Raw genomic sequence first — 25,361 nt, 5'->3', positions numbered from 1 at the left:
TAACTCCCATACCTTAACATTGATTTACGTCAGTCGTAGCGCTAAGGCGATCGTAACGCCCATACCTTAACATAGACTTACGTCAGTCGTAGCGCTAAGGCGATCGTAACTCCCATACCTTAACATAGACTTACGTCAGTCGTAGCGCTAAGGCGATCGTAACTCCCATACCTTAACATAGACTTACGTCAGTCGTAGCGCTAAGGCGATCGTAACTCCCATACCTTAACATAGACTTACGTCAGTCGTAGCGCTAAGGCGATCGTAACTCCCATACCTTAACATAGACTTACGTCAGTCGTAGCGCTAAGGCGATCGTAACTCCCATACCTTAACATAGACTTACGTCAGTCGTAGCGCTAAGGCGATCGTAACTCCCATACCTTAACATAGACTTACGTCAGTCGTAGCGCTAAGGCGATCGTAACTCCCATACCTTAACATAGACTTACGTCAGTCGTAGCGCTAAGGCGATCGTAACTCCCATACCTTAACATAGACTTACGTCAGTCGTAGCGCTAAGGCGATCGTAACGCCCATACCTTAACATAGACTTACGTCAGTCGTAGCGCTAAGGCGATCGTAACTCCCATACCTTAACATAGACTTACGTCAGTCGTAGCGCTAAGGCGATCGTAACTCCCATACCTCCCTGGATCGACCTGTACATACCTGGATCTACCTTAACATTCCTAGATCTACCTTCACATACCTGGATCTACCTTTACATACCTGGATCTACCTTCACATACCTGGATCTACCTTTACATACCTGGATCTACCTTCACATACCTTGATCGACCTGTACATACCTGGATCTACCTTCACGTACCTGGATTTACCTTCACATACCTGGATCTACCTTCACGTACCTGGATTTACCTTCACATACCTGGATCTACCGTCACGTACCTGGATCTACCGTCACGTACCTGGATCTACCTTCAAATACCTGGGTCTACCTTTACATACCTTGACGTACCTGGATCAACCTGTACATACCTGGATCTACCGTCACGTACCTGGATCTATCGTCACGTACCTGGATCTACCGTCACGTACCTGGATCTACCTTCATATACCTGGATCTACCTTTACATACCTTGACGTACCTGGATCAACCTGTACATACCTGGGTCTACCTTCACATACTTGGATCTACCTTCACTTATCTGGACCTATCAGAATGCATGGGCGGACCTCTCATCAATTCCGGACACACAATAAAGTATTTTCAGTATTGCCTGTACCTGAACCGGATATGAGAACGCTGAATGTCAGAAAATGTGATACACAGAACGCTAGCTTATTGGAACCTAATGTGTCAGTTTCTTTCTTTTGTTACAAAAGACCAAGGTGCAGTAGCGAGGTGATGTCCCTACTTTTATATCGACAAAAAAACATTTCCACACTCACAGGATATACACTCACTGCCTAAAGGAACGCGAACCACAGAGAATTGTCACGTTAAGAAGAGATGTTTCCAGTGTGTACCACTTAATGACAAAACTAACAATCATTCACGTGTCACCACAGAGTGTCTTTATTCGTATCACAATATGCTGCACGTGATTTCTAAACTTTACACGCTAAACCTGCACGAGACAAATGGTGCATCTCGAGTCATGGATCTATGACGTCACATTTGATGCGTTCATGAGCATCGGTTCACACAACATACCAATATGCTCGTCTGTGTATCTAACCAGTCTTACGTCTCTGGAACATGAGTAAGTCTTCATATATGGTATTTGCGTTTCTTTTGTCGGTGAGTATATATCCATTGCACAGTGTGATGTCACTGCCCTATTTGGCTACATTGTTGTGTAATCTGGATCAGACACTCCACGTTCAAGATAAGAAGGCAGACAATGTGTGTCGATGTATCGATGTATGGATCAGACCCTCCACTTTCAAGAATAAGTGGCAGACAATGTGTGTCGATGTATCGATTATTAGTAAGATTGACCTGTAGGTTAAGAGCATGTTGGTAGCTCACCTGTGTGATCGATGTACGACGTGTGACGGTCCCGGGGACGTCTTTAGTCATTGTTTACCACATCCTCATTGTTTACCACATCCATATATATCCGAGTTATTGATGGGGACGTCATCAACCAGGGTCGACACTGTGTTTGTGATTTTCAGTCGTAGTTACATTCGGTCCAGATTACACTGATTCTATGGTGCACTTATTCTTACCCATGATAAACGGTAACGACTGCTTCTTTGTTTGTTTCTCATCCATGATTTGTGAAAGTCTGACATAAGATTGATAGTAACCACAGTGTATGGTATTGCAGCAACGTGGCTACCATAGCAACAACTGTTTATTCTCTAACAATTCTATTTCCTAAACTTGATGTTCTCATGTCGAAGCACGTATTACAACCTACAGTAAACTACGCTTAAAACGAACTCCAAGGGACCACTTATTTTAGTTCGTAATAACCGTAGTTCGTTATAAGCATATTTACAGCATATATGCAACAAATGGCCGGGACTAAAAAATAAATTCGTTGTATCGGTTAGTTCGTTATAAGCGTGTTCGTTATAAACGTAGTGTACTGTAATATATTTTGTTGTTGGGTGTAACTAGATACTAGACAAACTAACTAGATAATAACTCAGTTGTAGAAATAAGGAAAAGTGTTCACAAGAATAAGCAGACCGAAACTCTCCTACCCAGAATTCAATCCAAAAACCCGTGTTACAAATAAAAGGTCATAAAATGAAGAAATAATTATTATTAACCAAACATGAGGTGATAACAACTGACTTTTTTCACACGTCGCCACTTCCGGGTTGAATGCGAGGCTTGGAGTGCGTGAGGTGAAGAGTGGACAGCGTTGCACATAGCGCGATGTCAACAATTTGGCCGTCCCGGGGTATCATGGTGACTAACATCGTAAGTTTGCAACTAAATATTCTGCTGTCGCCATGTCTCATCATTGCAATTATTCAGCAAGTGAGCCTGACCATTCTGTCGTAATTTCAAATTCAAATGCCCTTGATCACCTGGTAACTCCCAGTGCTGAATCAACTTAATACAAACATTCTTGACCACCCGATACCTCCCAGTGCTGAACCAACTTAATACAAACATTCTTGACCACCCGATACCTCCCAGTGCTGAACCAATTTAATACAAATATCCTTGATCACCCGATACCTCCCAGTGCTGAACCAACTTAATAGTTGAAGCAGGATCGAGTCAACGTGATGTTGCAAGACAATTTAACGTCCACAGAAACACTATTTGGTGTTTACGGCAACGTTGGCAACAGACGAATGCAGTCAGAGACCATCCTCGGAGTGGCAGGCCACGCGTAACCAATAATCGACAAGACAGCTGGATTCGAACAACACGTCTACGAAATCGATTCCAGCCAGCAACAGTGACTGCAAGAAGCATCCCTGGCCTTCGACGAATATCTTCACAAACCGTACGTCGTCGCCTCAGATGTGCAGGGTTTGTCGCCAGAAGCCCCGCCAGACGTCCCATTTTGACAGGAAACCACCGTCTACAGTGGTGCAGACAGCGTCTACGCTGGACGGCCATGCAGTGGGGGCAAGTTCTATTCACTGACGAGTCTCATTTTAACCTCAGCCACAGCTATGGACGGATTCGAGTGTACCGACGTCGAGGTGAACGTTACGTCAATCATTGTGTCATTGAAGAAGATCGGTTCGGGGGCGGCAGCGTGATGGTATGGGGTGGGATTACAGCAAGACAGAGGACCCGTTTGATAGTCGTAGAGGGAGATCTCAATGGACAGAGCTACCGCGACGAGATCATCGGCCCTGTTGTTCTACCGTTTTTGCGTCGTCATGGCCCAGGCATCACCTTTCAATATGACAACGCCCGCTCTCATATTGCTCGACTTGTTCAGGTTTCTCTTCAACAAAACAACGTGAACGTCATCCCCTGGCCGGCTCGCTCCCCTGATCTCTCACCAATCGAGCACATGTGGAATGAGATGGATCGGCCCCTTCGACGTCAACCACGTGTTCCACAAACACTCCAGTAACTTTGAAACATGCTCCAGCAGATATGGACAGATATCCAACAGGACTTTCTGCGACGCCTGGTCCATTCCATGAGACGAAGATGTGTTGCTTGCATCGCAACCAGAGGTGGACACACACGCTATTGATTTGTAAATTGACACTTTGTCATGTTCATGTTTTTTTAAAGAAATCACGCATTTTCCGAAGTCAGTATGGCAAATTAAACCATTTGAACACTTACAGGAGTCTTTTATCTGTTGCAAACCGAAATTGTTTCAGATTTGGTAAAAAAACATAACTTTGCATTAAATCTTATTCCATGTCACAGGAACTTTTGTTGTTCCGTATATTTAAAACAATGGGTTGTTTAATTGAGTGGACCAGAAATATGTTAAATGTTTACTGAAAGCTTTTTAACTGTCACTGTCAATATATAAAAAGTATTTAAAATACTATGATTAAAACGCTTTTTATAATTCCGACCTGACCTGAATGTTTAGGCGAAAAATGTGTAACACAAACCTCCTAAAAGTCTGCCCTAACTAACTAGAAATAGTCACTTGCAGATCTACCCCATCATCATGAAAACAACTAGTTTGATGTTTTAAGTAGTGTTATGTTTCATACATAATGGATGCAATACAGACACTCCGTGTTCAGTGTGTTCTAAATGTTAACATACATGTATCTCGTATATCATGTGGTAAAACTCAATTTCTATAACAAAATACAGTTTGTGCTTTTGTTTAATTTGTGTTTTCACTAAACATGCTTAATATGCGTAAATTCTGTTTTATTTTGAATAATGTACTTAGAAAACATTAAACCATTGTGATGACTGGGATCAGTTATGTAAATTAAGTTATATGATATATCAAATAATATTTTGTTATCCTGATGTAATAATGTTCAAGATGCACTTGTTGTTACTGTGTTGGTATGCAGTCATATTGTTACAGTGTTATCCTTCTGTCGTCATTATTTAACCTACACATGTTGTAACTGTTAATCCTCCATCTACTATATATATTATGTCCCATGTTTATTATTCAGCCTTGCTTGACAACGGTATAATTATCCATACCGGAACGTCGCCTTTACAGTTAATAAAGGAGTTGTTATCCATAACGTGTGTCTACCTTTCCACCCGTCAGGTAATGCCTATCAAACCATTCATTTTTTCGAAATGAACTGCCACCCTTTACTCCATGTTATATGTGTCGATTTGAAGGAAACTGTCTCCCTTTATTCAAAGGCAGGCCATTTGTAATTTCCCTCAAATCTTCACGGGATATTTTCAAAACGATGCTTGGATCACCTTGGACGCGTTGGCACGGACATCTCGCTAAGAACTCGCTGACCACAATGTCACAGACCAGCTTGTTTGTTTGCTGTGTAACGCCCCACTCAGCAATAGTCCAGCCGTAGAAATTTGGACACGACGACATGCATGAGCATACCGTCAGTCGGCTCTTAAGACACTCATAGGCTGCTGAAGACGAATTCTAGTCCCGGATCTTCACAGACTCGGTTAAGATGATCTCACTTAAACTGCTTATCATGATGAGGTACACTGTTACTGACAGTTAGCTGGCAGGAGTTTTTAATATTACAGTGTACTCCTTATTTGCTCTTCACATTTCATCCACATTTCACAATATTTAAATAAATATAAGCGACGAAACCATGTCGGTAATCTATTATACAAGTCTACTACGTCATAGGCATGTGTTCCTGGGACTAGTCATGTCTGGTTCAAGTGGGTAAATCAATGGAAAGGAATCGGCGTTTATCACATTACGGCTATACCTGAAACGTTTTGTGTTGGTCAATCCGAGCAGAAGTTCTGTCTCATATGCATAGAAACATAGCAGCATGTCGAGGAGCACAATCGTGGTTGCCGACTTCTTGCCTCAATGTCTGACCCCCACATTGTACGGAGATGTGATCGATGAGGAAGTTCAGCATTTCACGTATTGTCTTCCCAGTACAATTCAGATACGTGCTTCTGACGATAGATATGTAACTATATCAATGGCCACCACGCTAGTTGACAAATACTCCAAATCTGGGATGTGGATAGTGTGAAAAACAGAATGGAACTTGGTTCTTTTCTTTCACTGAACATTTAACGCAGTTTCTTTGACTTTTTTAGAATCCACGTGATATGAATACCTCTTGTCTCAAATACGTTAAGTAAATATAAAGAAAGTTTGTAGTTGGTGGTCTACTGGTGAACCTATATCTCGTTATAGCATGTAGGGGAGCATTCATCAAAGACTGTAGTTGGTGGTCTCCTGGTGAACCTATATCTCGTTATAGCATGTAGGGAGCTCTCATCAAAGACTGTAGTTGGTGGTCTACTGGTGAACCTATATCTCGTTATAGCATGTAGGGGAGCATTCGTCAAAGACAGGACGAAACAGAAAACTAAGTTGAAAGATGCGTCAGTAAAATCTTCACGAAGGACTGAGTTGCTTGTTGTCTGGGACTCTGGTTTGTTTTGAGTGAGAAGTGGATTTTACCGCTAGACTGAGATCTATGTCAGGGTGATCGCAAAGAACTTGATAGCCTTTTTAATTATTAACACAAAACCCGTAGACAACAAAACGAGATCAGTGACATCGCCCGGTCCAATGATGGAAACACAAGCCCTGTCAATTCTATTTTCAGCCAATCAGTAACTAGTAGTCCGTTAGGGAGGGTTTGCAAGTGTTTTTTTGTTTAAGGAATCATAAACGCTGAATAAATGTTTGGCTAACCAATAAAATGCCACGGAAACCATGCATTTTTTTATTCAAAAGTGAAAAAAACAACTTTTTAACTGCCATATCAACTTTGGTGACATATATTTATAAACTGAGGCTCTGTGGAGGTATGCAGAGAACGTGACTTTATGTACCGTTATCTGTTTGAACAAAGATGTACCATATAGACAGACAAAGTTGGGAATAAGAAACAATTGTAACCGGCAGTATAAAACTCTCTTTTTTCCACAGCTTTGTTGAATGATGAGTTGTAAGTGCACCTACCAAACGACCGAGGTGCGAGGGATGCCCGGGTTTTGATAATCGTCCTGAAGATTCGTATGTGATATTGCGGTCTTATGACCAGTATTATGTCAGTATATTACCTGACTTAAAGACCTCCAAACTCGGCAACACCATCCGCTGCGCTGAGCACACAGTCCATGTGAGTGTGTCATGTCGACACATTCCACCCACAAATAAAGTCACGAAAATATTTTATTCACTCGATCTACTATTTGACAACGATAATCTCAGCTTTGTGTGTTTCGTTGTTTTGTTTGCCGTGACAGCTATTTTACGGACTGGGCTTCCGTCTTTCTGAGTGTTACCTTTGACCTCGGAAGGCTTAAAGAGTTCAAGGTCAGACGATCGCTGATTGTAAGGTCGTTTAACAGATTTGGAATCCCCCTTTGTCGTGTCTTTGTCACCGTCGGGCTTGCGAGTCCGGGCGAAGTTGTCATAAGCATTGCCGTCAACAATTTTCATTTCAAATTTGTTGATCCATTGTTTATTAGTCCCGGAATCAGAAACACTTGTCTTAACTGTTTGACACAATGTGGCACCGGAGCTCTCTGATGCCTTCCGGCTGAGGTCCTGGTAGAGGGAATTGTCATGCCGGTTGAGAATGTCGGCGAGGGTCCTGCGGGTGTCTATGGAGGTGTGTGTAGTGTGGCCGACATTGTCGGAGTTAACGTCAACAAATAAACTACTACCGTCACTTATATTCGATGGCGGCCTATCACCGGTGTCCTGACGTACGTCTAACAAGGATGACGTCTTCTTGACGCCATCACAAACCTCGTTGTAACCTGGCATGCGTGGAAGCCTGTCTGTGACGAATCCAGAACTATGGTTGCGACTTTTGCGCTTCTCCCTCGAACATAATCTCAGTGATTTGGTTAACGGTATGTTGATTCCCTTCCCGAACAAGCCCATCTCGCCCTTGAGGGACGGGATCGCATCAGTGCTGTGTAAATTAGTCCGTGTCCGAGTCAGCTGCCGCATCAGCGAACCGTCCATGAACGTTCCACTCATGAAACTATCAAGAAGAGTCGCGTCACCTTGACCTTCAATCTCAGTTGACCTTAACCGGAAAGGAATGTTGGGAAGGACGTCACCTTGACCTTTCACTCCCCGGTGTTGTTTCTGGAATGACCAGAGGCTCTCTCGGTGGCTCTGGCCGTCATCGCGGGGGGTATCGATGATGCACGAGCTGACGCTGGTCACGGTTGGGCGGACAGAGGGGACTCTCGGAACAGCTGGACAACTGGGGGGGATGTTTGGGAGGCGGTAGGTCTTGACCCCATCCATCGTCCTTCACCTTGACAGTCATACGTCTGTCCGACACGCTGCTGGGCTGTGGGAGCAGTCAGGCATTGAGACGCTTCTGCAAAGTAAACACTTGATTCAAACAATGTACATGTATGTCTATTCAAAGATTCTAATTTCGTAGCAAAAATACACATAACCCCTACCGGGGAACAATCCATTAGCTGGTGGCAAACATTCGAACAGCTGATTGAGTTGTGTGTGCGTGTCAATACAGGTAATCTGATAATCTACGTTTGATGAAACCAGGTCCACGTCAGGGGTGTTCTTCTTCTGGAAAGTCAATAATATGAATTACAATATGTACAAAATATTAATCTTGATATATCAATCAATATATCAGGTAATATTACATGTGACACAACCCACAAGATAGCAAACAGCACACTATATAGCATACAACACACTATATAACATACAACACACTAGATAGCATACAACACACTAGATAGCATACAACACACTAGATAGTATACATCACACTAGATAGCATACAGCACACTAGATAGCATACAACACACTAGATAGCATACAGCAAACTAGATAGCATACAACACACTAGATAACATACAGCACACTAGAAATCACAGGGCGTCCGATAGTGGAGCGTTGAAGTACACTGCACACGGCGTGCCAGATAATATGTTGCATATCAACTCTCTCCCACCCTCTCCCGCTCTCTCCCACCCTCTCCCACCCTCTCCCGCTCTCTCCCAACCTCTCCCGCTCTCTCCCAACCTCTCCCGCTCTCTCCCGCTCTCTCCCGCTCTCTCCCGCTCTCTCCCAACCTCTCCCAACCTCTCCCACCCTCTCCCGCTCTCTCCCGCTCTGTCCCAACCTCTCCCACCCTCTCCCGCTCTCTCCCACCCTCTCCCGCTCTCTCCCACCCTCTCCCGCTCTCTCCCAACCTCTCCCGCTCTCTCCCGCTCTCTCCCGCTCTCTCCCACCCTCTCCCGCTCTCTCCCACCCTCTCCCGCTCTCTCCCAACCTCTCCCGCTCTCTCCCGCTCTCTCCCGCTCTCTCCCACCCTCTCCCGCTCTCTCCCACCCTCTCCCGCTCTCTCCCAACCTCTCCCGCTCTCTCCCACCCTCTCCCGCTCTCTCCCGCTCTCTCCCGCTCTCTCCCGCTCTCTCTCCCGCTCTCTCCCGCTCTCTCCCGCTCTCTCCCGCTCTCTCCCGCTCTCTCCCGCTCTCTCCCACCCTCTCCCGCTCTCTCCCAACCTCTCCCGCTCTCTCCCAACCTCTCCCGCTCTCTCCCAACCTCTCCCAACCTCTCCCGCTCTCTCCCGCTCTCTCCCGCTCTCTCCCGCTCTCTCCCAACCTCTCCCAACCTCTCCCACCCTCTCCCGCTCTCTCCCGCTCTGTCCCAACCTCTCCCACCCTCTCCCGCTCTCTCCCACCCTCTCCCGCTCTCTCCCAACCTCTCCCGCTCTCTCCCGCTCTCTCCCGCTCTCTCCCACCCTCTCCCGCTCTCTCCCACCCTCTCCCGCTCTCTCCCGCCCTCTCCCACCCTCTCCCGCTCTCTCCCGCTCTCTGTCGCTCTCTCCCACCCTCTCCCACTCTATCCTGCTCTCTCCCGCTCTCTCCCGCTCTCTCCCGCTCTCTCCCGCTCTCTCCCACCCTCTCCCGCTCTCTCCCGCTCTCTCCCACTCTATCCTGCTCTATCCTGCTCTCTCCCGCTCTCTGGTACTTTCTGCCGCTCTCCCCAACACTATCCCACACTCTCTGCCTCTCTCTGCTGCTTTCTTCCCCTCTCTCCCACTCTCTGCCACTTTTTCCTGCACTCTGCCGCTCTCTGTCGCTCTCTGCCACTCTCCTCCGCTCTCTCCCCTCTCTCTCTTTCTCTCGCTCTCTGCCTCTCTCTGTCGCTCTCTGCCGCTCTCTCCTACTCTCTCCCCCACTCTCCCACACGCTCTCCCGCTCTCTGCCTCTCTCTGCTGCTTTCTTCCTCTCTCTCCCACTCTCTGCCACTTTTCCTGCACTCTGCCGCTCTCTTCGACTCTCTCCCACTCTCGCCCGCTTTCCTACTCTCCCCCGTTCTCTTCCGCTCTCTCCCACTCTCCCCCGCTTTCCTACTCTCGGCCGCTCACTTCCACTCTCTATCACTCTCTGCCTCTCCCTCCCGTTCTCTTCCGCTCTCTCCCACGCTCTCCCATTCTCTGACGCTCTCTTCCGCTCTCTCCTTCTCAATCCCTCTCTCTCTTACTCTCTTCCACTCTCTCCCTCTCTCTGCCTCACTCTGCCATTCTCTGCCACTCTCTCCCACGCTCTCGAAATCTCTCCCTCTCACATCCGCTCTCTCACGCTCTCTCCCTCTCACTCCCCTACTCTGCAACTCTCTCCCACTCTCGGCCTCTCCCTCCCATTCTCTTCCAGGGTAGGTCGGGTAGCCTAGTGGTCAAAGCGTTCGCTCGTCACGCCAAAAACCCGGGTTCGATTCCCGACATGGGTACAATGTGTGAAGCCCATTTCTATTGTCCCCCGCCGTGATATTGCTGGAATATTGCTAAAAGCGGCGTAAAACCATACTCACTCACTCACTCACTCACTCCCATTCTCTCCCACTCTCTGCCTCTCTCTCTCTACCACTCTCTGCAACTCACTCCCACTTTCTCCCACTCTCTGCCTCTCTTTCCCATTCTCTGCCTCTCTCTCCCCCACTCTCCAAATCTCTCACTTACGCTCTCTCACGCTCTCTCACACATCACGCAACCCATCCGCTCTCAGCCAGTGCGATCTCTTTCCGCCATGAATTCTGTCGCTACTCAGAAGCTCCGTGCATGACGTCATCGCTTCTCAACACCTCCCTTGTCGAAGGGTTAATCCTGGCTTAGGGCCCTAAATCCTTAATGACCCGGAGCTCCTTTAATACCTCGACTTGGTTACGGTTAAGTACACTGATTTGCCTTAACAGAGGAGGCCTCGGCTCTCCGGGTAACGCTCTTCTGTAGCGCCCGGCTGTGTCAGAAGTCTGCTACTGGTTTGTGAAGGAATTACAACGGCAAGACACACCACAACAGTGGGAGTGAGTGAGTGAGGGAGTGAGTGAGTGAGTGTGGTTGAACGTCGCTTTTTGGCAAAATACCAACAATATCACGGCGGGAGACACCAGAAATGGGGTTCACACATTGTACCCATATCGGGAATTGAACCCGGGTCTTCGGTGTGACAAACGAACGCTTTATCCACTAGGCTACCCTACCGCCCCCGCAAGCCAGTGGTCGGTCAGTGCGTGGCCACGATCTCTCGGTCTCTCCACTGACCAATGAAGCCCTGAGGAGGTCAGTGGCTGACCTAATGACCCCTTCTGATGCGACTGGCCTGTATGTGCTGCTTGATACAGTGTTGCATCTATACAACTGGACACGCCAGCAGAACAATCGATGTACGGCGCCACACACTCAACCATAGAGGCTAGTTCCATGTCAGCTGATGGTTGGTTCTCCTCCTGAATACTGACCCACTCACTCACCCCAACTACTCCTCCTGATTACTGACCCACTAACCCCAACTACTCCTCCTGATTACTGATCAACTCACCCCAACTACTCCTCCTGATTACTGACTCAATCATTCACCCCAACTCCTCCTCCTGATTACTGACCCACTCACTCACCCCAACTTCTACTCCTGATTACTGACTCAATCATTCACCCAAACTACTCCTCCTGATTACTCACTCAACCCAACTACTCCTCCTGATTACTGACTCACTCACTTACTCACAACTCCTCCTGATTACTGACTCAATCATTCATCCCAATTACTCCTCCTGATTACTGACCCACTCACTCACCCAAACTACTCCTCCTGATTACTGACTAAATCATTCACCCAAAATACTTCTCCTGATTACTCACTCAACCCAACTTCTCCTCCTGATTACTGACTCACTCACTCACCCCAACTACTCCTTATCATTACTGACTCACTCACACCAACTATTTTTCCTGATTACTCACTCACCCCAACTACTCCTGATTACTGACTTACTCACTCACTCCACTTAAACCTCTTGAATACTCACTCAACCCAAATACTCCTCCTGATTACTCACTCACTCACCCCAAATACTCTTCCTGAATTACTGACTCACTCACCCCCACTACTCCTCGTAATTACTGATTCACTCACCCCAACTACTCCTCCTGATTACTCACTCACTCACTCACCCCAACTGCTCCTTATTGTTACTGACTCACTCACCCCAACTACTCCTGATTACTGACTCACTCACTCGGCCCAACTACTCCTTATTGTTACTGACTCACTCACCCCAACTACTCCTGATTACTGACTCACTCACTCACTCCACTTAAACCTCTTGAATACTCACTCACCCCAAATACTCCTCCTGATTACTCACTCACAAACCCCAACTACTCCTCCTGATTACTCACTCATTCACTCACTCCAACTACTCCTTATGATTACTGACTCACTCACCCCAACTACTCCTCCTGATTACTCACTCACTCACTCGGCCCAACTACTCCTTATGATTACTGACTCACTCACCCCAAATACTCTTCCTGATTACTGACTCACTCACCCCCACTACTCCTCGTAATTACTGATTCACTCACCCCAACTACTCCTCCTGATTACTCACTCACTCACTCACCCCAACTGCTCCTTATTGTTACTGACTCACTCACCCCAACTACTCCTGATTACTGACTCACTCACTCGGCCCAACTACTCCTTATGATTACTCACTCACTCACCCCAACTACTCCTCCTGATTACTGACTCACTCACCCCAAATACTCCTCCTGATTACTCACTCACAAACCCCAACTACTCCTCCTGATTACTCACTCATTCACTCACTCCAACTACTCCTTATGATTACTGACTCACTCACTAACCCCAACTACTACTCCTGATTTCTGACTCACTCACTCACCCCACTTAAACCTCTTGAATACTCACTCAACCCAAATCCTCCCCCTGATTACTGACTCACTCACCCCAACTACTCCTCCTGATTACTGACTCACCCCGACTACTCCTGATTAATCCCTCACCCCAACTCCTCCTGATTACTGACTCACTCACTCACCCCAACTACTCCTCCTGATTACTGACTCACTCACTCACCCCCACTACTCCTCCTGATTACTGACTCACTCACTAACCCCAACTACTACTCCTGATTTCTGACTTACTCACTCACCCCACTTAAACCTCTTGAATACTTTCTCAACCCAAATGCTCCCCCTGATTACTGACTCACTCACCCCAACTACTCCTCCTGATTACTGACTCACCCCGACTACTCCTGATTACTCCCTCACCCCCCAACTACTCCTGATTACTGACTCACTCACTCACCCCACTTAAACCTCTTGAATACTTTCTCAACCCAAATGCTCCCCCTGATTACTGACTCACTCACCCCAACTACTCCTCCTGATTACTGACTCACCCCGACTACTCCTGATTACTCCCTCACCCCAACTACTCCTGATTACTGACTCACTCACTCACCCCACTTAAACCTCTTGAATACTCACTCAACCCAAATGCTCCTCCTGATTACTGACTCACTCACCCCAGCTACTACTCCTGATTACTGACTCACTCACTCACCCCAACTTCACCTCTTGATAACTGACTCACCACAACTACTCTTCCTGATTACTGACTCATTCATCCCAACTACTCCTCCTGAATACTGACTCACTCACCCCAACTACTCCTCCTGATTACCGACTCACTCACTCACCCCAACTACTCCTCCTGAATACTGACTCACTCACCCCAACTGCTCCTCCTGATTACTGACTCACTCACCCCAACTACTCCTCCTGATTACCGACTCACTCACTCACCCCAACTACTTCCCCTGAGTACTGATTCACACTCTCAACCCAACTACTACTTCTGATTACTGACTCACCCCCACTACTCCTCCTGATTACTGACTCACTCACTCACCCCAACTACTCCTCCTGATTACTGACTCACTCACCCTAACTACTACTCCTGATTACTGACTCACCCCAACTACTACTCCTGATTACTGACTCACTCACTCACCCTAACTTCTCCTCCTGATTACTCACCCAAACTACTCCTGATTACTGACTCACTCACCCCAACTACTCCTGATTACTGACTCACTCACTCACCCCACTTAAACCTCTTGAATACTCACTCAACCCAAATGGTCCTCCTGATTACTGATTCACTCAACCCAACTACTCCTCCTGATTACTGACTCACCCCGACTACTCCTGATTACTCCCTCACCCCAACTACTCCTGATTACTGACTCACTCACTCACCCCACTTAAACCTCTTGAATACTCACTCAACCCAAATGCTCCTCCTGATTAATGACTCATTTACCCCAACTAAACCTCTTGATTACTCACTGAACCCAAATACCCCTCCTGATTACTGACTCACTCACCCCAACTACTACTCCTGATTACTGACTCACTCACTCACCCCAACTACACTTCTTGATTACTGACTCACCACAACTACTCCTCCTGATTACTGACCCACTCACTCACCCCAACTACTCCTCCTGATTACCGACTCACTCACTAACCCCTACTACTACTCCTGATTACTGACTCACTCACCCCAACTACTCCTCCTGATTACCGACTCACTCACTCACCCCAACTACTCCTCCTGATTACTGACCCACTCACTCACCCCAACTACTCCTCCTGATTACCGACTCACTCACTAACCCCTACTACTCCTGATTACTGACTCACTCATCCCAACTACTCCTCCTGATTACTGACTCACTCATCCCAACTATTGCTCCTGATTACTGACCCACCCCAACTACTCCTGATTACTCTCAACCTAACTACTACTCAGGATTACTGACTCACTCACTCACCCCAACTGCTCTTCCTGATTACTGACTCACTCATCCCAACTACTGCTCCTGATTACTGACCCACCCCAACTACTCCTGATTACTGACTCACTCACACCACACATAAAACTCTTGATTACCCACTCACCCCAACTACTCCTCCTGGTTACTGACTCACTCACCCCAACTTCTCCTGATTACTGACCCACTCACTCACCCCAACTACTCCTACTGATTACTGACTCACTCACTCACCCCAACTACTCCTCCTGATTACTGACTCACTCACTCACCCCAACTACACTTCTTGATTACTGACTCACCACAACTACTCCTCCTGATTACTGACCCACTCACTCACCCCAACTACTCCTCCTGATTACCGACTCACTCACTAACCCCTACTACTACTCCTGATTACTGACTCACTCACCCCAACTACTCCTCCTGATTACCGACTCACTCACTCACCCCAACTACTCCTCCTGATTACTGACCCACTCACTCACCCCAACTACTCCTCCTGATTACCGACTCACTCACTAACCCCTACTACTCCTGATTACTGACTCACTCATCCCAACTACTCCTCCTGATTACTGACTCACTCATCCCAACTATTGCTCCTGATTACTGACCCACCCCAACTACTCCTGATTACTCTCAACCTAACTACTACTCAGGATTACTGACTCACTCACTCACCCCAACTGCTCTTCCTGATTACTGACTCACTCATCCCAACTACTGCTCCTGATTACTGACCCACCCCAACTACTCCTGATTACTGACTCACTCACACCACACATAAAACTCTTGATTACCCACTCACCCCAACTACTCCTCCTGGTTACTGACTCACTCACCCCAACTTCTCCTGATTACTGACCCACTCACTCACCCCAACTACTCCTACTGATTACTGACTCACTCACTCACCCCAACTACTCCTCCTGATTACTGACTCAATCATTCACCCGAACTACTCCTCCTGATTACTGACTCACTTACTCACCCCAACTACTCCTCCTGATTACTCACTCACTAACTCATCTCAACTACTCCTTATGATTACTGACTGACTCACTCACCCCAACTACTCCTCTTGATTACTCACTCACCCCAACTACTCCTGATTACTGACTCACTCATCCCAAGTACTCACCCAGATCACCCACTCACCCTGGTACTCGACCTGTACGTGTATAGTTCAAGTCTCCAGCAGGACAGTATTCGACAGAAAGTATTCACGCCAGTCACAGGTCAAAGCAGGATTTAGGAGAAGATAAGTTTTTAAAGAAAAGTTGTGTAAATCGTGCGTGTTGAAATGTTGAAGTGTTGAAGTGATGAGGTGATCCACGTAGCTGAGGTCAGAGGTCGGCAGTGAAAGGAACACTGTGTTCTACTTCACGACAACACTTTACAACGCGATCTACTCACGGACAATCAAAGGAATCTGGAAAACCTGGGTCAGGGTTGAAGACATGCTTAAGTTGAACTAAACACGCATCACTTGAAAGAAGTCAACTATATGTTTGTCATGATTGAGGGAAGACATAAACACTTTGCCACAACCCCCTCCACAAAAACCCCCGCCCCACAACTCCTTCCCCACAACCCCCTCCCTACAACCCCCCTCCCCACAACCCCCTCCAAACCTCGTACAAAGGATGAGGTCTTACAAGAAAAAAAGTAAACCTCCCAAATTGTTATTACGAGATATTATAGATAAAATGGATAGAATTATCATCACATCGCCCGCATGTTATCAGAAATGAGCAGGCACATTAAACATCAGTGATTGACATCATGAGCATCCACGCAATTGGGATACGATGACATGCATCAACCAAGTCAGCGAGCTTGACCACCCCGATCCCGTTAGTCGCCTCTTACGGCAAACATTGGGCTGAAGACCTATTCTACCCCCGATCTTCACGGGTCACATCAATATGAGAACCCGGTAGACACAAAACGAACGGACTAATTTACCTGCCCGTGGCTCCGTCTGATGAGTCCCACGTACACCCAGACGAACCGAGTATATGTGTTGACAGACTACGATCGGATGAATATCCGCACATGGGGTAACCCAATTCGCGATCTCTGGCCCCAACCATGCATTTGTATTTCATGCATAATCAATACCAGAGCCTGACTAGAGCCTGTTGATACCTGATTGCGCATTTATAATAACCTGGGCAGGTAAGCGTCGCCGGTGAGCATGAGGTCAAGGGAAATAACTCCAATTTGGTCAAAAATACATCTGATATTCTGTAAAATTGATCATCATTCTATTTCAGTCAATGCCGTGGTCTCGTGTATACTGCCGTGAGTACGTATATCTGTACGTTATACTGTGTAAGTAGTTTATCTGATACGTCTTCACGTATCGTAAAGGTTTAGCTGCAGTTCATTTTCGCAGGCTTAAAACTTTAGATTCAAATTTAAATTTTAAATTTCCAAATTAACATGCTATCAACAATGTTGGTATTCAATCTACACCCGTTATTATCGTCTGGGTGTACATATTCAGGACCTGGTGAGGAAGTAAGTATATCCTACGAAACCATGTGTTCCTCATAATAAAGACGTTGACATCCATACATACCTGATGAAGGAGTAAGTGTTTCCTCCGAAACCCTGTTTTCCTCATAATAAAGAAGTTGACATCCATACATACCTTATGAAGAAGTAAGTAAATCCTCCGAAACGAACGTTGTGTTCCTCAAAATAAAGAAGTTGACATGCATACATACCTGATGAAGGAGTAAGTGTTTCCTCCGAAACCCTGTTTTCCTCATAATAAAGAAGTTGACATCCATACATACCTTATGAAGAAGTAAGTAAATCCTCCGAAACGAACGTTGTGTTCCTCAAAATAAAGAAGTTGACATGCATACATACCTGATGAAGGAGTAAGTGTTTCCTCGGAAACCCTGTTTTCCTCATAATAAAGAAGTTGACATCCATACATACCTGATGAAGAAGTAAGTAAATCCTCCGAAACGAACGTTGTGTTCCTCAAAATAAAGAAGTTGACATGCATACATACCTGATGAAGGAGTAAGTGTTTCCTCGGAAACCCTGTTTTCCTCATAATAAAGAAGTTGACATCCATACATACCTGATGAAGAAGACAGTAAATCCTCCGAAACGAACGTTGTGTTCCTCAAAATAAAGAAGTTGTCATGCATACATACCTGATGAGGAAGTAAGTTTATCTTCCGAAACGTTGTGTTCCTCTTAGTAAAGAAGTTGACATCCATACATACCTGATGAAGAAGTAAGTATATCCTCCGAAACGCTGTGTTCCTCATGATTAAGAAGTTGACATCCATACATATATGATGAAGGAGTAAGTATATCCTCCGAAACGCTGTGTTCCTCATAATAAAGAAGTGGACATCCCTACATACCTGATGAAGGAGTAAGTATATCCTCCGAAACGTTGTGTTCCTCATAGTAAAGAAGTTGACATCCGTGAATTTCTCTTCCCTCTGTGTATCACTTCTGAATGCCTTTCAAAGACTCGCAATTAACAAGCTGCATGTTATTCCACCTGTGACGGAGTGCAAGGGACATGGAATTTGATACTACCATCGTGTGTATAACCATTGCTCATTGACACAGAACAGGAAATAGTCACTGGGGGCTAAGTCTGGGCTGTAGGGTGGGTGATTTAACTGTACCGCCCAGACTTAGCCCCCAGTGACTATTTCCTGTTCTGGGAAATGAAATCTGCCCTACGTGGAAGACGCTTCCGGGATGATGAGGACATAAAGGCTGCCTCAGAGGCGTGGTTAGAGGGCCAATCTGTGGATTTCTATAAAAGTGGTATTAAAAGCTTGAAGGACAAATGGAATAAGTGTATTGAGGTGAATTGAGATTATATTGAAAGATAAAAGTGCAAAAGATATTCTGCGACTTGGTCTTATATTGAAGTTGCAAACCTCATTGGACGTCCCTCGTATATCTTCGGACTGTTTTCGATAACACCAACAAACAACGCTAACTGGATTGTTTTGTTTTTAAATGCCGTGACGGTGAACGGACACTTAGTTATCTTCTACTCTGGACATGTTTTGTCGTTTTCGTTACATGTCACTTCCTGGCTTCGTCAAAGCCTCGTTCTGACATTCATGGCCACCCCACTCCCTACTGTTCTGCCCTCCCTCTTCAAATGTCAAAGAGTTTGACAAATCCTAATTTAAGCTTTAGAGGTCAACTATGTTGTCAGAACCAGTTCAAATATCTCATTTCGGATCTAAATATCTCAGGTACACATGTCGGTCTTTGCCTCTGGCTCTGGAAATTGATTGTATTATGTTTGTAATGAGCACGTGTCTCGTGGCAATATCAGTGACTGACAGTTTACGACTGAGGTTAAATCTCTATATCAATGTACGGTGAGCATTGTATTTGTTGTTCTGCATGGCTAGGTTTGAAAAATACCTCATACATGTGTACAACTCCACGCTAGGATCGACTGTATTCTGGGGCGTGGGGCGGGGGCGGGGGACGGGATGGAGGGGTGGAGTGCTGAGGGGGCTTGGTTGATCGGGTGATTGGTTGTAGTAAGGCTGGGTCACTGTCCAAGATATACAATGTTTTCTCTGAAACACATTATTGTCTATTGTTCCGTTCCTTTTAATAATAATATTTTAAACAATGTTTCTTCCTATGATTCTCAACGTTTCATCCTTGCTTCACCCCATCTTTCACCGCATCTTTCACCCCGTCTTGCACCCCATCTCTCACCCCGTCTTGCGACCCATCTTTTACCCCATCTATCACCCCATCTTTCACCCCATCTTTCACCCCATCTTTCACCCCATCTTTCATCCCACCTTTCACCCCATCTTTCACCTTGCATCTTTCACCCCGTCTTGCACCCCATCTTTCACCCCATCTTTCATCCCACCTTTCACCTTGCATCTTTCACCCCGTCTTGCACCCCATCCTTCACCCCATCTTTCACCCCATCTTTCACCCCATCTTTCACCCCATCTTTCATCCCACCTTTCACCCCGTCTTTCACCCCGTCTTGCACCCCATCTTTCACCCCATCTTTCATCCCATCTTTCACCCCATCTTTCATCCCACCTTTCACCCCATCTTTCACCCCATCTTTCATCCCACCTTTCACCCCGTCTTTCACCCCGTCTTGCACCCCGTCTTTCACCCCGTCTTGCACCCCATCTTTCATCCCACCTTTCACCCCGTCTTTCACCCCGTCTTGCACCCCGTCTTTCACCCCATCTTTCACCCCATCTTTCACCCCACCTTTCACCCCGTCTTTCACCCCGTCTTGCACCCCATCTTTCATCCCACCTTTCACCCCGTCTTTCACCCCGTCTTGCACCCCGTCTTTCACCCCATCTTTCACCCCATCTTTCACCCCATCTTTCACCCCACCTTTCACCCCGTCTTTCACCCCGTCTTGCACCCCATCTTTCATCCCACCTTTCACCCCGTCTTTCACCCCGTCTTTCACCCCATCTTTCACCCCATCTTTCACCCCATCTTTCACCCCATCTTTCATCCCATCTTTCACCCCATCTTTCATCCCACCTTTCACCCCATCTTTCACCCCATCTTTCACCCCGTCTTTCACCCCGTCTTGCACCCCATCTTTCATCCCACCTTTCACCCCGTCTTTCACCCCGTCTTGCACCCCGTCTTTCACCCCATCTTTCACCCCATCTTTCACCCCATCTTTCACCCCACCTTTCACCCCGTCTTTCACCCCGTCTTGCACCCCATCTTTCATCCCACCTTTCACCCCGTCTTTCACCCCGTCTTTCACCCCATCTTTCACCCCATCTTTCACCCCATCTTTCACCCCATCTTTCATCCCATCTTTCACCCCATCTTTCATCCCACCTTTCACCCCATCTTTCACCCCATCTTTCACCCCGTCTTTCACCCCGTCTTGCACCCCATCTTTCACCCCATCTTTCACCCCATCTTTCACCCCATCTTTCACCCCATCTTTCATCCCACCTTTCACCCCATCTTTCACCCCATCTTTCACCCCATCTTTCACCCCGTCTTGCACCCCATCTTTCACCCCATCTTTCACCCCATCTTTCACCCCATCTTTCACCCCGTCTTTCACCCCGTCTTTCACCCCATCTATCACCCCATCTTTCACCCCGTCTTTCACCCCACCTTTCACCCCATCTTTCACCCCATCTTTCACAACACATGAGGTGGCCTACTGCAGTAACGTTGCTAATGCTACATTGAGCCATTGCTCTTGGGTTCGAGTCCGCTCCGCGTACGACCATTGGTCTGTCACTACCATGCCCGTGTCCTTGGCCTTTGATGACGTTGTAAACAGCCATGTCACCATTTTGGACCCCCCTTCTCTATTTAGGCTGGACGCCACTACATAATATTGATACCAAATCTCATTCCCATATGAGCACTATCTGACAGGTATGCTTGACCAGAGTTCACGTGAGCAATGTCAGCGTAGTGTCTGTCGCCCACATGTCATCACAGAATTCTAACTACGTTCACGGAGGCCCTGAGACCGCCTCCGTGGTCTTGTGGTAGAGCGTCCGCCCGGAGAGCGGAAGGTCCGGGGTTCGATCCCGGGCCGCGTCATACAAAAAGACGTTAAAAGATTGTACTTGTTGTTACCCTGTCTGGCGCTCGGCATTAAGGGGCTAAAACAAGGACTGGTCGGCTCGGAGTCAGTATACTGTGTCTGAGTGGGGTATTCATGTTAAACTGCGGCATGGTATCTCAGTGAGCTAGCACTATAAATCGGCATCAGTCCGGACTAGTACAAGCAGCCACACACACACATACACGTGCATGCACGTCGCTATATAAGTGCAATAATCTTGGACGCGACGTTAAACCCAATTTCACCTCACCTCACCTCACGGAGGCCCTGATAGAAACATAGCACTATGTCTCATCGGGAGAGGGGCGGTAAGGAGGAGGGGTGTGTGTATAGACATATAAAATTGCAATCAAACCTTTACCAGCATATTAATTCTCCAATACCCCCTGTCAACATTCATATCACAACTATAAATTATTCAATCTCCACTATTCATATAGACCCGGTGTGACCTGCTGAATGACGCCACCCTCTATCCCCCTGTTTATATACACTCCATCAATGCCCGGGCTGTTCATATCTCCACGCTGCACAATAAGCGGCCCGTTGAGAGGCGGTCGCCCGTAGCATAGCTACACACAGGCGCGTCTCTCCACTCAGTCGGTCGAGATGAAGTCAATAGGACGGTATATATGTGACTGATTCTGGGCCAAGTATGTGTAGTCATTAATTATAAAGAACCATGTATGTTATGCTATTTCTTCAGCAGGGCTGTACGATGTGTGTGCTGTATTAAATAAAAAAAACAATCTAGATCATATACAAGCATGCCTTGCCAGCACTAGAGAAGCCATGAGAGAAAAATGCATTGTGTAAAATAAACTTTCCTGAAATATGTATTTGCCTAAAGTTAAACTGTGACATAGTGTAAAATACACGGTGAACCATCACATGTTTATAGCCAAATACGTATATTAACTATATAGTACCATACATTGTTAATTATCACATGTTTATATCCAAGTACGTATATTAACTATATAGTACCATACATGGTGAACTATCACATGTTAATATCCAAGTACTTATATTAACTATATAGTACCATACATGGTGAACTATCACATGTTTATATCCAAGTACGTATATTAACTATATAGTACCATACATGGTGAACTATCACATGTTAATATCCAAGTACGTATATTAACTATATAGTACCATACATGGTGAACTATCACATGTTTATATCCAAGTACGTACATTAACTATATAGTACCATACATGGTGAACTATCACTTGTTTATATCCAAGTACGTACATTAACTATATAGTACCATACATGGTGAACTATCACATGTTTATATCCAAGTACGTATATTAACTATATAGTACCATACATGGTGAACTATCACATGTTAATATCTAAGTACTTATATTAACTATATAGTACCATACATGGTGAACTATCACATGTTAATATCCAAGTACGTATATTAACTATATAGTACCATACATGGTGAACTATCACATGTTTATATCCAAGTACGTATATTAACTATATAGTACCATACATGGTGAACTATCACATGTTAATATCTAAGTACTTATATTAACTATATAGTACCATACATGGTGAACTATCACATGTTAATATCCAAGTACGTATATTAACTATATAGTACCATACATGGTGAACTATCACATGTTAATATCCAAGTACTTATATTAACTATATAGTACCATACATGATGAACTATCACTTGTTTATATCCAAGTACGTATATTAACTATATAGTACCATACATGGTGAACTATCACATGTTTATATCCAAGTACGTACATTAACTATATAGTACCATACATGGTGAACTATCAAATGTTTATATCCAAGTACGTACATTAACTATATAGTACCACACATGGTGAACTACCACCATAAGAATGCACATATTTAGTCAATATTATCTATATATAAGTAGAAATTCTTGGTAATATCATCAAACTTACTGCTGCTGGTAATGTGGCGTCCATGGCTACTGATTTCCATGGCAACTGCCAGTTTGAGTGTAAACTCCCACAGTAATACTGTAGCGTAACCATGACGGTTGATTCTATGACACAGTGGTACCTGGCACAGAGAACCCTGTCATACCCCACGCCATCCTACCCCTGGTGGTACCCCTTACCTTGTAAACAGGGACGTACATTCCATTCTTGATTCATTCAAATAGATGGTTGCTCACAAACTCGCCTCCCCCCGAGACACCTACTGCCTCCCCGTAGCTCCCCGACCGACAGAAGACCTGGATACCAAACAGCAGCCACCCTCGACCCAATCAGTTGGAACTGATCCCGTGTATACCGGACTTAGCGTCCGCCTCGGACACGACGTAACTAGGTTCTTAATAGATGTGAATATATCCCTTCTCAAGCCGTGGGTCAATACATAATGCATGAACAATCTGTGGGGTCCGTGACTCCAGATGGCTAGAGATCTGCTTTATATGTAAGAGTTCAACTTAACAGAATGAAGCTATGTAATCGCTTAGTTCAGTTTGGCATGTGTAAAACGTTTGTCAAACATGCACTGTGTTAAAGTTATCGTGTAGAAAAGGGCAATATTTTTATTTCTGTTTAAAATTGATACTAAAAACACGACGACAACAAACGCACTTGAAAAACGCTGATTTCCCCCGGCGTCGTGCTTCTATAAACACCGCCAATCAATACCTGTAATAATACCGTCATTGAGAAGGCAAACACACGTTACGGGAACAATTGAATGTGTGACATCGACCGGCGGAAAGGGACATCGTTTACGTCGGCAGGGAGTTCTTATGCTTTCTTGCAGCCGTTACAGTGAAATACATCAAATTAGCGATATCAGAATGTCTGCCGTTATTGAACTCATTCAGCGGCTGGAGACCACGTGACACATCGCGTGGGATTTAAGTCCTGCTGATCAGGACTGCCGCTGGTATAAATCAGAATTATTATCGAGAGACGGGAAGTGTTGTTTGTGTGTGGCGGGGTGCATTTCTACCCAACCCTGAAGCATGTATCTACCCTGGCAACCGATGCAGCAATTGAAATAACGATCGGTCTCTCTGTGGGTGCCTGGTCGCCACAGTGTCGGCTTTAGTTGCAGCAGGAGCGGTAGCCGCGGTCTCTCTGTGGGCGCCTGGTCGCCACAGTGTCGGCTTTAGTTGCAGCAGGAGCGGTAGGCCGTGTAAGCTCCCAGCATCGCCTTCCGCAGCGACATCTAAGTGTATTAAATAACGAGTGTAGGGCAGTGACTTTACTCAAAAAGGTGTACGGAAAAAAACAGGATCTTGAGTATGGGTTTACGCCGCTTTTGGTAATATTCCAGCAATATCACGGCGGAGGACCCCAGAAATGGGCATGACGAGCGAACGCTTGTTTAACCAACAGGGTACCAAAACAACACAGGAGTGTATAATTGCTGCAAGAGTATGTGTCGCAATCTGAAATTAACGTTTGAGCAAAAAGTATTGTGTCGACCTTTCACTGGGTATGAATACTGTTCTCGTTAAGCGAAT

General features: G+C 45.9%; 1 protein-coding gene across 3 annotated transcripts; it reads right to left on the bottom strand.

Moving 5' to 3' along the window:
- Positions 1-6,783: 6,783 nt before the first annotated feature.
- Positions 6,784-24,167, bottom strand: LOC124115950. Of its 3 annotated transcripts, none has more exons than XM_046477130.2 (2): positions 23,988-24,167; positions 6,784-8,427 (listed from the first exon to the last, which is right to left on the bottom strand). In XM_046477130.2, the coding sequence occupies exon 2, from the start codon at positions 8,349-8,351 to the stop codon at positions 7,257-7,259; it is 1,095 nt and encodes a 364-aa protein (XP_046333086.2). In that variant the 5' UTR covers positions 8,352-8,427; positions 23,988-24,167; the 3' UTR covers positions 6,784-7,256. The 3 variants fall into 3 exon arrangements, with proteins under 3 accessions (XP_046333086.2, XP_048241227.1, XP_048241226.1); XM_048385270.1 differs by lacking the exon at positions 23,988-24,167 and adding an exon at positions 18,638-18,860; XM_048385269.1 differs by lacking the exon at positions 23,988-24,167 and adding an exon at positions 17,211-17,274.
- Between the last annotated feature and the right edge of the window lie 1,194 nt (positions 24,168-25,361).

The sequence above is a fragment of the Haliotis rufescens genome, unplaced genomic scaffold (genome assembly GCF_023055435.1).
Source record: "Haliotis rufescens isolate VD_foot unplaced genomic scaffold, xgHalRufe1.0.p SCAF_56, whole genome shotgun sequence".
NCBI classification, from domain to species: domain Eukaryota; kingdom Metazoa; phylum Mollusca; class Gastropoda; order Lepetellida; family Haliotidae; genus Haliotis; species Haliotis rufescens.
The sequence above is the reverse complement of the archived record's forward strand: the minus strand, read 5'-3'. Positions and strand labels throughout refer to the sequence as shown.

Excerpts from the sequence above, each read along its gene's own strand:
- LOC124115950 (XM_046477130.2), bottom strand. The coding sequence starts at position 8,351 with ATGGATGGGGTCAAGACCTACCGCCTCCCAAACATCCCCCCCAGTTGT.